General features: G+C 37.1%; 1 protein-coding gene across 5 annotated transcripts in view; it reads right to left on the bottom strand.

Annotated features, from left to right (window-relative positions):
• The window catches only part of caps (capricious), a 476818-nt gene that overhangs the window by 8135 nt on the left and 455006 nt on the right, over positions 1–13677 (bottom strand). For all 5 annotated transcript variants that reach the window (XM_089727184.1, XM_028180283.2, XM_089727186.1 and 2 more), the window contains one exon: positions 6250–6309. In XM_089727184.1, the coding sequence (XP_089583310.1) occupies positions 6250–6309 (60 nt within the window). The remainder of the gene's footprint in view (positions 1–6249; positions 6310–13677) is intronic.

The following is a 13677-nucleotide window of genomic DNA, read 5'->3' on the forward strand; positions in this document are numbered from 1 at the left end:
TATGGGATGCACGGGACGGCGGCAAACATTCATTCGGCTTCGCGTATATCGTCGGCGGCCTCGGCAGTATTCCCTCTAAAATCCAATAAACCATCTCGTTTGTAACTGAATAGGAGAATAACATTGATTTCACGTATATGTTCAGATAAGTTTCACGCTCACGAATATCTATTCGTTGGACCGATAAATTTGATATGATGGAGTCACAAACTGGTGGTAGGACCTCTTGTGAGTCCGCACGGGTAGGTACCATCGCCCTGTCTATTTCTACCGCGAAGCAGTTAATGCGTTTCGGCTCGAAGGGTGGGACAGCCGTTGTAACTATACTGAGACCTTAGAACTTATATCTCAAGGTGGGTGACGTTATAGATGTCTATGGGCTCCAGTAACCAATTAACACCAGGTGGGCTGTGAGCTCGTCCACCCATCTAACCAATAAAAATAAAAAACTTTAATTTAATAGAATTTGATTGCAGCTAAAAGAAACGTGTTAATGTTCTGTTAGCAATTTTTTTCTTCTACGAACTGAGTTGATTCTTCGTTATTTATTTTCAATGATACTATACTATACGTATATTGTGTGTAGCTACTCATTATTTAATTCTGGATAACTATAGTATACTGTTATATACCATATGCTATATAATTATACAACAATATTAATCTCTCACCTCTTGAGTCGGGAGTTGGAATCGTTCGAATCATTGACAGCTTTGAAATAACGGTTCTCAAAGCCTCCTTAAAATTCGATCGATAATTAATTTAGTTATTTACTGAGGTGCGCAGTAAATAATGTCTGCCCTCCTTTAGAAATTATTTTAACACAGCCAACATTGTAACAAGACATAAAAGCTAAACGAATGCTTTACGAGCGAATCTAAAAATTTGTGAATGCATCTTGTATGTACTACAGTCTGATAATGTATTCCGTGAGCAAGCAATAAACAACAATGTACGTTACACGGGAACCTGTCGTGTTTGTATGTAGTTGTTGATGGAATGAAATCTAGTTTTACTGTTTCTCTCTAAAAGTGCTGATTGCAGCGAAACAGAAAAAGTAAATTCTGTATTATTATCTATAATATTGATACGTGAAGCAAAAACTTTGTACCCCTTTTTACGAAAATTACGCGGACGGAGGAGTATGAAATTTTCCACACTGATAGAGAATATAGGGAAGGAGTGCAGAATGTTAATATTTTTTTTAAATTATGCATTAAAAATACATTAAATCAATAAAGAAAACATTACACACACTACATACCATGTATTTGACGCACACACGCATGCACAATATTTATTGTCAAACTTTTGTTCTTGACGTCTGTTGTCAAATTGAGATTAAATATTGTTTGTCTTTGTTAATATTTTTTATAGTGTAGTCTTGGCGAAATTTGTGATTATAGAAGTATAAAATACAATCATAATAGTATACAAACTTACAATTCCAATTAATTATAGTCGAATTTCGACTACTGCGGGACCTCTAGTCTATTTAATTTTCTCTAACCGTAACAGCATTAAAGTAATCGTTTTTGTAATAAAGCAACAGTTCGATTGATTTAAATTAAAATGTTCTTTGTGATTCTTTTCTTATTTTTATTTCTTTGTGATCTAGGGAATTATTTTGCAAAAAAAAAAGACAAATATTTTTTAAGGTAGGCGAAATTAAGTGGCTCAGCTCGTCTGGTATATGTTCGGAGATATAAAAAACTGTACAATGATTTTGTTAAGATTATTATTGAGATTTTTTTAATCGCAAAATGGCGTTTGAAGTACTTGGTGTTTTCGCGTTTCTCGCATCAGGGAGGAACGCTAGTATTAGTTCACTTCACATCAATGGCCAGATTGTGCTTTTAAGAACAACGGCAACAGGATTTACAACTAGGGAGAGGAACTTAGCTTTCTGGAGCCGATGTCATTATTGGAACTCATATAATGTTATCTTTTGACTAATAAAAGAAATTTAGCAAACAACCGTATTACGTTCATAGTAGTTTCGTAAAAGCTTGTAAATTTATCTACAAATACTGAACAAAATTCTGACCGTCATGTCGGTCTACGCAGACATCCGTTGATTAAGACATTCGAAATGAGTATCAGTTGAATGGATTATTTTAAATGTATTGAACTGATAATTATTTTTAATAAATGTATTTTTTTTCTTTGATTAGTTTTGATAATTTTAAGTATGTTTCAATGATACTATGTACAGATATGGACTTGTTGTTGTCTGAAATAAAATGAATCATTCATTCATTCATTATTCCATTCCTTTGTTTTTTTTATTGCTTAGGTGGATGGACGAGCTCACAGCCCACCTGGTGTTAAATGGTTACTGGAGCCCATAGACATCTATAACGTAAATGCGCCACCCACCTTGAGATATAAGTTTTAAGGTTTCAAGTATAGTTACAACGGTTGCCTCACCCTTCAAACTAAACGCATTACTGCTTCACGGCAGGGTGATGGTACTCACAAGAGGTCCTACCACCAGTAATTACGCAAATTATAATTTTGCGGGTTTGATTTTTATTACACGATGTTATTCCTTCATAGTGGAAGTCAATTGTGAACATTTGTGCTTTGTGCTATCAAACGATAACAAGAATGTTTTCTATAATGCGATTTAGCCTAACTTCAGGTGACATGCGAATTTTACTTTAGTTTTCGTAATTTTACGAAGCACCGCCAAGAAATGCTAACAAAATTTTCATCGTGAAAGTAGCTGTATCATTAAGTAATTTCCACGATGAACTATTTTTCGAACGACCATAATTTGTACATAAAAAAGGCGGTAACTGGTTCGGGGAGGCGGGCCGCGAACAAAAATGGCGAAGTGTATACGGCGCTTAATAGGTATGCAAATTACATAATTGAGATTCGCCAGTTTAATGTTAGAAAAATACACGAACATCGGTACATGTAGCTTGAAGTAAGGTTCTCTAAGATAAATAAAGGATATTTTTAACTTCATTTTGGAATACTGCAAGATGTTTTTAGCTTTTGTAGAAAACACTAAGGAAGGATCATCCACCGGAGTCGGAGCCGTTGCCCAATAGACCGACGCGACGGTCCAAATGTTGTTCGGAACTGTTATACATACATGTAAGCAAACGTAACTTTAAAATGTCGTTACCGCGATTTGAGTTCTAGTTATATATTGTCTATTCTATGATACTGATACTGCTACAAGTTTACGACGGAACCTAATTTGTTTAGTACTTGTGATCGATACACAACTTATTCAGCCAATGATGTCACGTGACGTGTCAAGATTCAATAGACCTGCACCATTTCTATTTGGAAGAAAAAAGCACTGGTAGATTTTGTTAACAAAAATAATAATAGAAATTTAATAATGTAATTAATGTAAATCACTTTCGTTTTCTCCGTTTTAACTGTAGTGCTTCTAGAGTACTTGATTCTAGCTTTAGATTTTCCTTAAGCAGTGAAAACTTTCACAATTGATTAGTTAAGTGTAGCAGTTGAGATTTCCCGAGTTTGATATCAGTCCCACCAATTGAATGTTAGAATGCAAAGAAGTTTTAATTAAACGAAAATTTCTATTCATACGAATTAATTATTTACAATAAATGTAGGTACTTTTGAATGGCTTTGACCTCTAAACCTTACAATGGGCACAGACAGAAACGAGTTTGTGCTCTTAAAACTAATCCCGTTCGCTTAATCCTTATTAGCGCCGTAATGGAATGGGTCACGCAATTCGACCCGTCCGGAACCGGCACGGGTCAAAACGTCCACATCCTAATTCCACGGGCAGAAATACGATTTCCCTGGCACAATAACAGATGTCATTTAAAATGCAAATTCCTAAGTTTACCCGTACCATTAAGTTCTAGGCCATTAGAGGACCGTTCTTAGCGAAGCATTGTTAGTGCGGAACCCTAAAACAACCCTTTCGCTGGCCACCGGCGGGCCGTTATTCAAATTAGCGCTATCCGACGGTTACTTGATTAAAAATTCGAGATACGAAGACGAGGAGGCTGCGTTACAAATCGTTCCGGATATTACGTTGGTTGACTTTGGCTGTCAAGTGGCGTCGCCTCCGGGCTTTGAAAGGGTAAATAATTTGAGGTTGGGTTGTTGAGATTTAATATTTAACTATTTTAAGTGTTGCGGGCAATAGTAGTTATTGTTTTAGGTAAAATGTTTCAAGATGGCTGACACCCGACAATGCCGTTATTGTTTACAAAATACAAATTGTTTGAAGATTTTGCTCGTTTGCCTGATGCTAATGGTTTTCCGCAGTTGCCACGCCCTGAATGCCGTCAACCCCGTTGAGTTATGATTCATTGCCTTCGAAGGCATACGTGTCTGCAGCCTGTAAAGATGGCGAGTTGAGGTTATTCGATTGTGTTGTAAGAGCTGTTTTATCTTTCAAACCTTAGTGCTTGACTGCTATGCGGTAGAGATATCTTAGTGGTGCCTTATTTGGTGGTGGTACGAGCTCAGTACATACCAGTGAAATTCGTGCATAATAATGCTCCAGAAAAACTGACAAAAGTAGAAGCACTTAAAGAAAAGTTGCATGACTATTGGAGTTATTGGAAATTCCACCTCTAAGCGTTGGTGAAGATTTCTTTAGAATTATCTTAATAGCACTTGAAAAGGAATAAAACGTGATTCATTATTTTTAAATCTAATTAAAGAATAACGATATTTTTAACACTGGTGTTAGGGTGTCTTATGAAACCGTACGGGTGGGTGGATGGGCCGAAATAGTGGTAGGTATCACTACTCTGCCTATATTTGCCGCGAAACAGTTATGCGTCTAGGATTAAAGGATGGGGTAGTCTTTGTACAATAAAACTAGAACTGTCATGTTAGGTGGGTGACGGAATTTACGCTCAATAGTCTAAGACTTAGACTATAAACAATAAAAAATAATAATGTACACCTTATAATGAAGCTATGTGATATCATAATACATAAATCATCAATAACTGTAAATTTATACACATAAATTGTTCTGGGTGCGTCTTTGTTAATTACCTCACAATTTATGTGTATGTACGTCACCATTAAATCATAATTAAACACTAATCAACTGAATGATTAAGTGAAAATGTCTATTGAATTACCAGGAGTACATAGCCTGTGGCAGGTATGTAGTAGCGTTCGCCGCTGAGATATCGAAACCAATCATCTATTAATTAATTTTGGAGTAGGTGGTATAAACGTACCTACATACGCAAGACAGTAGTAGCGTTGGAATTCTGATATAAGCTTTTTAATAGAAACTGAATTTTATCTCTTTAAAAATATGATAAATGATCTGAATGATTGCGCGGAAACAGGAAATAACTAAACGGACATTACCCGAAGCGTACAATCAGTGTTCACTGTTTACGCGCCATTAAAGACGTGGGCTCTCGCGAATATTTGCGTTTGCAAACCGGAAGACCATCTGGCGTAGATCTGTTCAGGTAAACAGCGGCCTCAAAGACAAAGGTCATTCGAAACTGGCGATTTTAAAACGTTTTGTTCCACCGCTTCATTTGTCGTTCACAAACGTTCGGTAAATGAGTGCTGCGCATTATGCAGATTGGAGAATGGAACGCATCCGAGAACAAGAATGTGTTTGTATTTTGCGTTCAGTTTCGCGTGGGCCGCGATAATTGTTCACACGATTCATTGGTGCGTATTGATGGAAACAGTCGAGTTACCCGTAAATACGACGTAGATTCACAGTGGACTTGTATTTCCATTTGAAAAAAGCTTATTACGTTATCGATAACCATTCATTAAAATCGATTTGTTCACGGCACGTCGAGCACGACACTAGATCACGTTATCGATATTTCCATCGCGATTTATTGGCGCCCGCCACTAATTGCTGCGGAACACTGAATACATTCCGTAAATTCGTCTCTTTAATGTATATTTTCGTTTTGAGCTACATTCTTACTAAACAGTTATTACAATTAAACAATTTGGTCAATAATATATGCTCAATAATAGTTTACGCCTAAATTTTTTATTAAAACTTAAATTTAAGTAAAAAATTAAATAATTATTGGCACATTTAAACTACACGAAGCGGCTCTGGCATCCAAGATCTTCTATCAACATCGATAATCGAATCGATATCTCACTGCTCTAGTGGCTAGTGAGATACGGATGGCACGAACTGTTGTTTAAAATGACCATATTAGTAGACCATGCGTTATTTTCATGCACTTCCTTGTATAGAGTTAAGTTCTTATTCATGTAAGATATACGTACCATGATATAATTAGCGGCAAGGAAGGCAAAAATCACGTGGGCATATCGCAATGGCGCCATCTGTGGATAAAGAAAAACAGAATTAGTGATTGGGTTGGACATTTTAATAGTTGCATTAAAACATTCTTTAAATCAATTTTTGCTCAAAATGTTTTGTGTACAATAAATCATGAGGTTAGGGATTCCTAAATGTCATGAAATATTATTAAATTTCAATTATATAAGTATTGTTTTTTTTAAATAAATAATAACTGTCTTGTGTGCATTAAACGTAAAATATAAATGCTAGAATGATCCATAATTGGTAGTTGCACACATGGGCAGTTTTGCTAAAGTAAAAAGGCTGATTGCATGCAGTCTCACATGGTAAAATTCCCATGGCATATTTCCAGGGCCGTCATTAAGCCGTTAGCCGGTGTTTTTAAACAATTTTATTAAACGCAATCACAATTCATGGTGATTACTTTGAATAGGTTCAAACGGTCGGGAAGCATTCGTTTTTGAGCCCCGTCCTTTCTCATGGCGGGAGTTTCATGGTAATTTTAAAATGACGCTTAATGTTTACTTTGTGTTTAAAGGTATTGTTAGCGAATAAAGTGTACGGATAGATATAAAAGAATAATATAAATAATTACAAGTCTTAGTCAGTCGCATAGTCATTGTTCGAGAATTTTTAATAAAATTTTACAGTTTTTATAATTGTATAAGTTTTATTTTATTTAGTTTATATATTTTATTAAACAACTGATTGTTAGACATATTATGTAGGTACCCAATAATAATATACGTGCTTTTATTGACATGGTTTGCATTAGCGCAAGCTTTTGAAACAATTAAGAAATATCATATTTTCCGCGGTTTCCGCGATAATTATATTTTCTTACAGTTTAATCTTATATTTTTTGTTGTCATTCTATTATTTTCACGCGACCACGGAAACTGTAAGGTATTTTAAACGTTTACCGAGACAACGAGATTGCATCGTAAAGGTATTTTTTAAATTAAATTCACAATATTTTTTTAATATTTTATGAAAACATTTTTATGAATTGAAAAATTTTTCGAAAAGTGACTCCAATGTTCTTTTCGCAAAAAATATTGATGATACCTATATGGTGGATGAATCTTAAAAGTAATTTGTGACAATTTTATGGGACAGTTGATACACGCTTAAAATTATGTTAAAATATTAATTGTCTTGATATACCATCGTAACCACGTAAGAATAGTTATTTATCGTAACTGAAGTTGTATTGTATAGAACAAGGACTGGACAATGCCTCAGTTTCCTGGCAGATTGAATTATCCCGAAACCGGCTTTGTGAGGCCGACAATTTAAATTCTCAATGCCTACAGACTACCAGACTACCACAATGGAGAAATACGGTCTCATTAGAGTTGGAGTGTGGACCGTAGAGGCGAGGTCAGTCCTGTTATTTACTTATCCTGATTATATAATATACTGCTTTGTAAATAAATAAGTGTGGCTAAAATTTTTTTGATCGTGAATTTGCTTATTTATAAGCGCGTTTGTATAAAAAGCTTTTTCTTTAAATTCAAATTTTAAGTCGAATACTCTTGTATAGAGTTTGGGTTTGAAGTTTTTTTTTTATTGCTTAGATGGGTGTACGTGCTTACAGCCCACCACAATGGTTAAGTGGTTACCGAAGCCCATAAACATCTACAAGGTAAACGCGCCACCCACCTTGAGATATAAGTTCTAAGGTCTCAGTATAGTTACAACGGTTGTCCCACTCTTCAAACCGAAACGCATTACTCCTTCACGGCAGAAATAGGCGGCATGGTGGTACCTACCCGTGCCGACTTTCAAGAGGCTACCACCAGTAAATTTTTTATAGTAAAATTTGTTATGAGCAACGTGGTCCGTTGTGGCTTAGTTTCAGGCATAAAGACAGATCGGTAAATATTAGTAAACTAACTCGTCGTAACTAAAACAATTCGGCCGGAAGCCGCCTAGGGAACAATTAGTTATCGTCCCAATCATTCAGCACAAGAAGAATTCGGTCTGTCATTAGTCAAATCGGACGAGCCGTTCGCTCCGTAAACGAGGACTCGTCGCTTCACGCAATTCCGACGAGAGTCGAACTTCGCAACTTAAAACTTTTAGTTGGTTTCGGTTTGTTTGCGGCCGACGACGGAGCTTTTCATTTCGGTCATTATTACGGTGAGCACGCGAAATTTCCGCTTAAAAGTAATTCTGCTTTGTCACCATTCGTTCGACGGTTCGCTTGAAAACGTTCGAATACGCAACGCAGGACGGTAGCGAGAGGGTCACTTGCCTAAAAATGTTATTGTACACCTAATACGGACTTTAGAAATTACTGGAGAAGGGTGAAGTTTTTTTTTTTTAAGCTATTGCATAGATTTTATCGCGGGCTTTGAGCGCGGTGACTGAATCCGCCGAATTCCGTAACGAAAATAACCTGACACCCCTAGTACGCCTACTATGTAGCTCGCGTTCAACACATTCACACGTTGCGCTTGTGTAGTGTTTGTGAATAAGCGCGTGGCGTGACGTCACACTGCATGCGCATCATGAAAAGTCTGCCCATTTCTCTCTCGCGCGGTCTAGCTTATGAGTGTGGAGGGGACAGTTAATGTTTTGCTTTTATTAATGTTTAATATAGCGTGGTCTTGTTTTATTATTTTTTTTATATTAAATTATCATTGTCTAATTATAATTGCATAAGTTGATAAAAAATGCTATGCAATAGCTTTACTGCGGCAGTTCCCGAGTGCCACACGTTTGTTTTTTAATCCATTTACGAATTTAACGCGCTGCTGTGATGCTGTTTTGATGTTTTTATTTCCCGGTTTTTCTATTTTCCGATTTCAGTCCATTTAGATATAAAATAGGAATTATGCAATATTAGGACGTAGCAAAATTTCCTTGCGGCCGTCATCCGAATACTTCGGTTACATTTCAAGGAAGGATGGAAACAACTTCGAGACTCATCGTGACCGGTTAAGTGGATGGGATTCAACATTTCACAACGCCCTCCACACCGCCAGAGACAGAAACATATGGAGAAAAATCGTGCAAGAGAAAGTGATACAGAAGGGTGGTCACGAGCCTTGGAATTGAGGAATACGACGCGAGGAGGAGAAAGAGGACGATACAAAGAGCAATAGCAACTCAGAATGAACTCAGAAGATGCACGTTAAATAATCGATAATGAAATGCCCTGTCATGGAATACCTAAATAAATACTCTAATATCGTTTACGCGACTTGGACACGTTCCCGTACTAGTTAAAATTCACAGTACATTTAGGGTCCAGTAGGTACCTACTTTGGGTTTCATTCGCAGTCTTTGTGACTACAAATATTTCACCTCACGTTTCGTGGTCTTGTAATCGGGAAACTTGAGTGTATTCGCGCCTTCTGACGCCGTTTAGGGTCGGCAGGATAATGTTCCTGGGAAATATTAATTTTTTTTTGTTTAGTTGGTGAATGAGCTCACGGTCCACCTCGTGTTAATTGGTTACTGGAGCCCACGGACATCAACAACGCACCGTTACCCAACTTGAGACGTGAGTTCTAAGACACATTTCTATGGTACAACGGCTACCCTACTTTTCGAACCGAAACACATTACGCATTCCACACGTTTCGTGGCAGAAATAAACGGGGTGGTGGTACCTATACGTGCGGACTAATAAAACCATTTGAGGTTGTAAACGGCGCAATTAAAAACTGCGAGGCGGTAAAAGATACCCTATTTGCAGTGTGACTTTTCAGACAGGCATTTTGTTCTCTAACTACAATCGCGCTCGTCTTCCGATATATATAAATATATATATTTATTGCCCTTGTAGGCAGACGAGCATACGGCCCACCTGATGGTGAGTGGTTACCGTCGCCCATGGACTTCAGCAATGCCTCTCCACATGAAATGTTTATTATAATTATTTATGTAATCTAAATATTTTAGACTCAGAAATTACACAGCCCTACGACCAGTAATTACGCAAATCAGAATCGACTAGTAGATTTGGGTTTGATTTATATTACATGATGTTATTCCTTCATAGTAAAAGGCTTGGTGGAGTTACGTTTAGTACATATTTCATTCGAGAAAACGAATTGGCTCAGTGGTATGGCTCGATGCGAAAGCGCCGGGCGTCTTATCCTTTAGAGCACGAAGAAGACGCATAATGTAAATTTCAAATTCACGCTTCATCCGTCTTGTGCGGATAATATCTTTGTTAAACTTTTTTGGTATACGGGATTTATTGATGTTCGCAAAGTGTGGGGGCATTATAAAACCTATCACTGTAACCCTCTGAGTGTTAGAGATTTTAGGCCCAAATTTGGAGGAGGTGGTCACGACCCTCAGAGAGAAGAAGAAGGCCCAAATTCGGAATAAGCACGACAACTTTCCGTGGACACATATTCTTCACCTAAAGAGTATGGTCTCTAAAGTGTAAGTGAGCATCTTTTGCTGCTTAAGGCACAACAATCACACAGTATGGCCAAAAGGCTTCTTTTCCTTTTCCTCACAATATCTGCAGACTGGAGTAGCAGTACGGCCTAGCTTGTGCCTTCGTAATGCACAGTGCCCCATTAGGACTCTTGCTAGTGCTCTCGGTTTGTTGCAACTCTTACTGAGTGAATCCCGGATGAATTCTTTTAGTGGAATTTTTGCGGTGTCCCCTGAAAGAATAATCTACATTGGCAAATAAAGAAAATGCGCCACGTTTCGTTCTATTTATTCTAGGTTAAGTGTGTTGAAAAATACTGGCAGTAATACTATGGCCTGTTGAAATAGCATTACCGTCTCCCCACATGTCGTCCCCAGTATAAAGCGACATTACGTTTGTAATCGCCGTTTCAGAGTTCCCTTTCGTTTTCCGATACACACTAACATACCCATTCCGTTCGATGGTCGCTTTAAAACACTTCCTATGCTTAGACCCCGACAGGGCTGCCAAATAACTTTTAGTCCCTGACTTATGAACTTCTTTGTTTTAAAATAATCTTTAATTCATGCGGACAGTCATCCTGTTATTAGCAACAATGCCAATAGTAGTTATTTGCTGTAGGACTATGTATATAATACTTTGACAAAAACAAGACACGGGATAGTTTGTGTTCAATTCTTCGACAACCCTATATGAGCCCAATCACCCGTTAGTGTGTAAGGACCGGGAAAAATGGGGACATGGGCCTGAGTTAAGTGACGGTGAATGGGATAAAAAACAATCGAGAATCACCCTCGGGAAACGAACGACGATTGCGAAGCAGATCTCCTGTTATTAGGTCCGATAGCAACAATTCCCCTCGTTAAGATCAATCCGTACTTGATTGGATATATCAATGAATTTTACGTTTTAGATCCCTTCATCTCGTATAGCCTCCGTATTTATTCTTACGTTAGAGAAGCGTCTCTAAAACGAATCGAGTAAACAAAATTAAGTAATTTCGTTCATAAATCACAGTTTACATTTCATTAAATATAGCCTTGTTTAGCGCGTTCTAACACGCCGAAGCCCGACATTGTACGGAGTAACGAAACACCCTAGGATCCCACAAATTAACCAGCCACCCGGGATACCGCTCAGACGTGATCCCTAATTTTCAGATACATCTCGCGGAATAAATAGGGGATTAGGGGCGGCGCCGGGCGCGTAAATAACCTCGCGTCACAGCGCAGCCGGGCCACCCAGAGATAAGGAGCCGAGTGAAATTGCTCTCAACAGAGCTCCTTCGAGATCGGCGCAACTTATACGCGATTAGCGAACACCATGAATTGATTTGTGATTTCTTATGTGTTTTTTATTGCCTAGTTGGTTGGACGAGCTCACAGCCCACTTGGTGTTAAGTGGTAAGACATCTGCCTTGAGATATGAGTTCTAAGGTCTCAGTATAGTTATAGTGTTGATCCGTTGTTTCTTTACTGTTACCCGAAATTAATAGCCAACAAATTGTTTTGCTAAAATTATATTATTAGTATGAATGTTATCTTAACTATGTATCACCTGTTCAGTTGTTAGTAAGAACTGTTTTATTTATTAATAAATAATAGTTTAAAAAAACTAAAAAAATACGCTTTTAAAAAAAGCGTGGTGTGCATGGTATCAGTAGTTATAAATATTTTATGAACAGATATGAGTAGAAAGGTTATTTTGATAATATCCTGAAAAGCACCCCACGCTTTTTTACAATAAAATCATTTTTTCTTACACTATTTTTAATTCAAATTTATAAAAAAAATATCTATTTTTTAGTTGGATTTTGTATAAAAGCGTATTTTTGTTAGTTTTTTAAACTATTATTTATTTCTAATTTTTTAGTTGAATTTCAAATTTTTCAATTTTCATTTTTTTTTAATTTTTTGTAATATTGAATTGTCATCGGTCCTTAATAAGTATCCTAAATTTTGAAGGGGGTCAAAATCATGTTCAAAGATTCCGTTACAAACATACATGCGTCTGAAGCTAATAAAAGCGTATTAAAAAGAGTATATAGTGGTTGTATTGAAGTAATTATTATTTTATATATTCTTGTACAGTAATTATTCCTCATCTCTTTAATACGCGATCATGTAAGGATTATTATTTGACAGTTTTCTTACATAAGTTTGTGACTTGTATTTCAAGTTACTCTCACATATTGTTGCATGAATAATATTGCTACTTTGTTCAAAGTAAGGGTTCCTAGAAAGATTAGCTGTATGATTAGTACAATAATTATGTATATAATTTAAGATTATTCTTGGAATTGCTTATTTTCACACATAAACAGCCTTAGCCAGAATTATTATCCGCTATTTGGTAATGGAATACTCTGTCAAGACAGTATGACCTGGCTTATTGTTTTACGACCAGCCGTCTGGATGTCGTCAACGCTCTTTGGCAACCCAGAAAAGGGTTCAATGGAAATGTTAAGTAAAATGAAGGATGAGAATGCAAGAGATACATTTATATAATTAATTAGTATAGTACAGTTGTATAATGTTTATTTATTTATTGCATACGTAGGTGGACAATTAAAAAAGTAAAATTAATTAACAACTAAAAGTGCGATGTCTCAGCTACAGAAGATCTGGAAGAATAGAGGCATAGGCCTGAAAACTAAAACCAGACTGGTGCGGACTCTTGTTTTCTCTATCTTCTTGTATGGAGCTGAGACATGGACGTTGAAAGCAGCAGACCGAATGCGCATCGATGCTTTCGAAATGTGGTGTTGGAGACGAATGCTAAGAATTCCGTGGACAGCCTTCCGGACTAACGTGTCGATATTGAAGCAACTGGGCATCAAAATCAGACTGTCTACTGTATGTCTGAAGCGGATCCTCGAATATTTTGGTCACATTGCGAGGAAAGACGGCGATAACCTGGAAAAACTTATGATCACAGGGAAAGTTGAAGGCAACAGATCTAGAGGCCGCAGCCATACTCGTTG

This window comes from Bombyx mandarina, chromosome 04 (assembly GCF_030267445.1).
Source record: "Bombyx mandarina strain Sakado chromosome 04, ASM3026744v2".
NCBI classification, from domain to species: domain Eukaryota; kingdom Metazoa; phylum Arthropoda; class Insecta; order Lepidoptera; family Bombycidae; genus Bombyx; species Bombyx mandarina.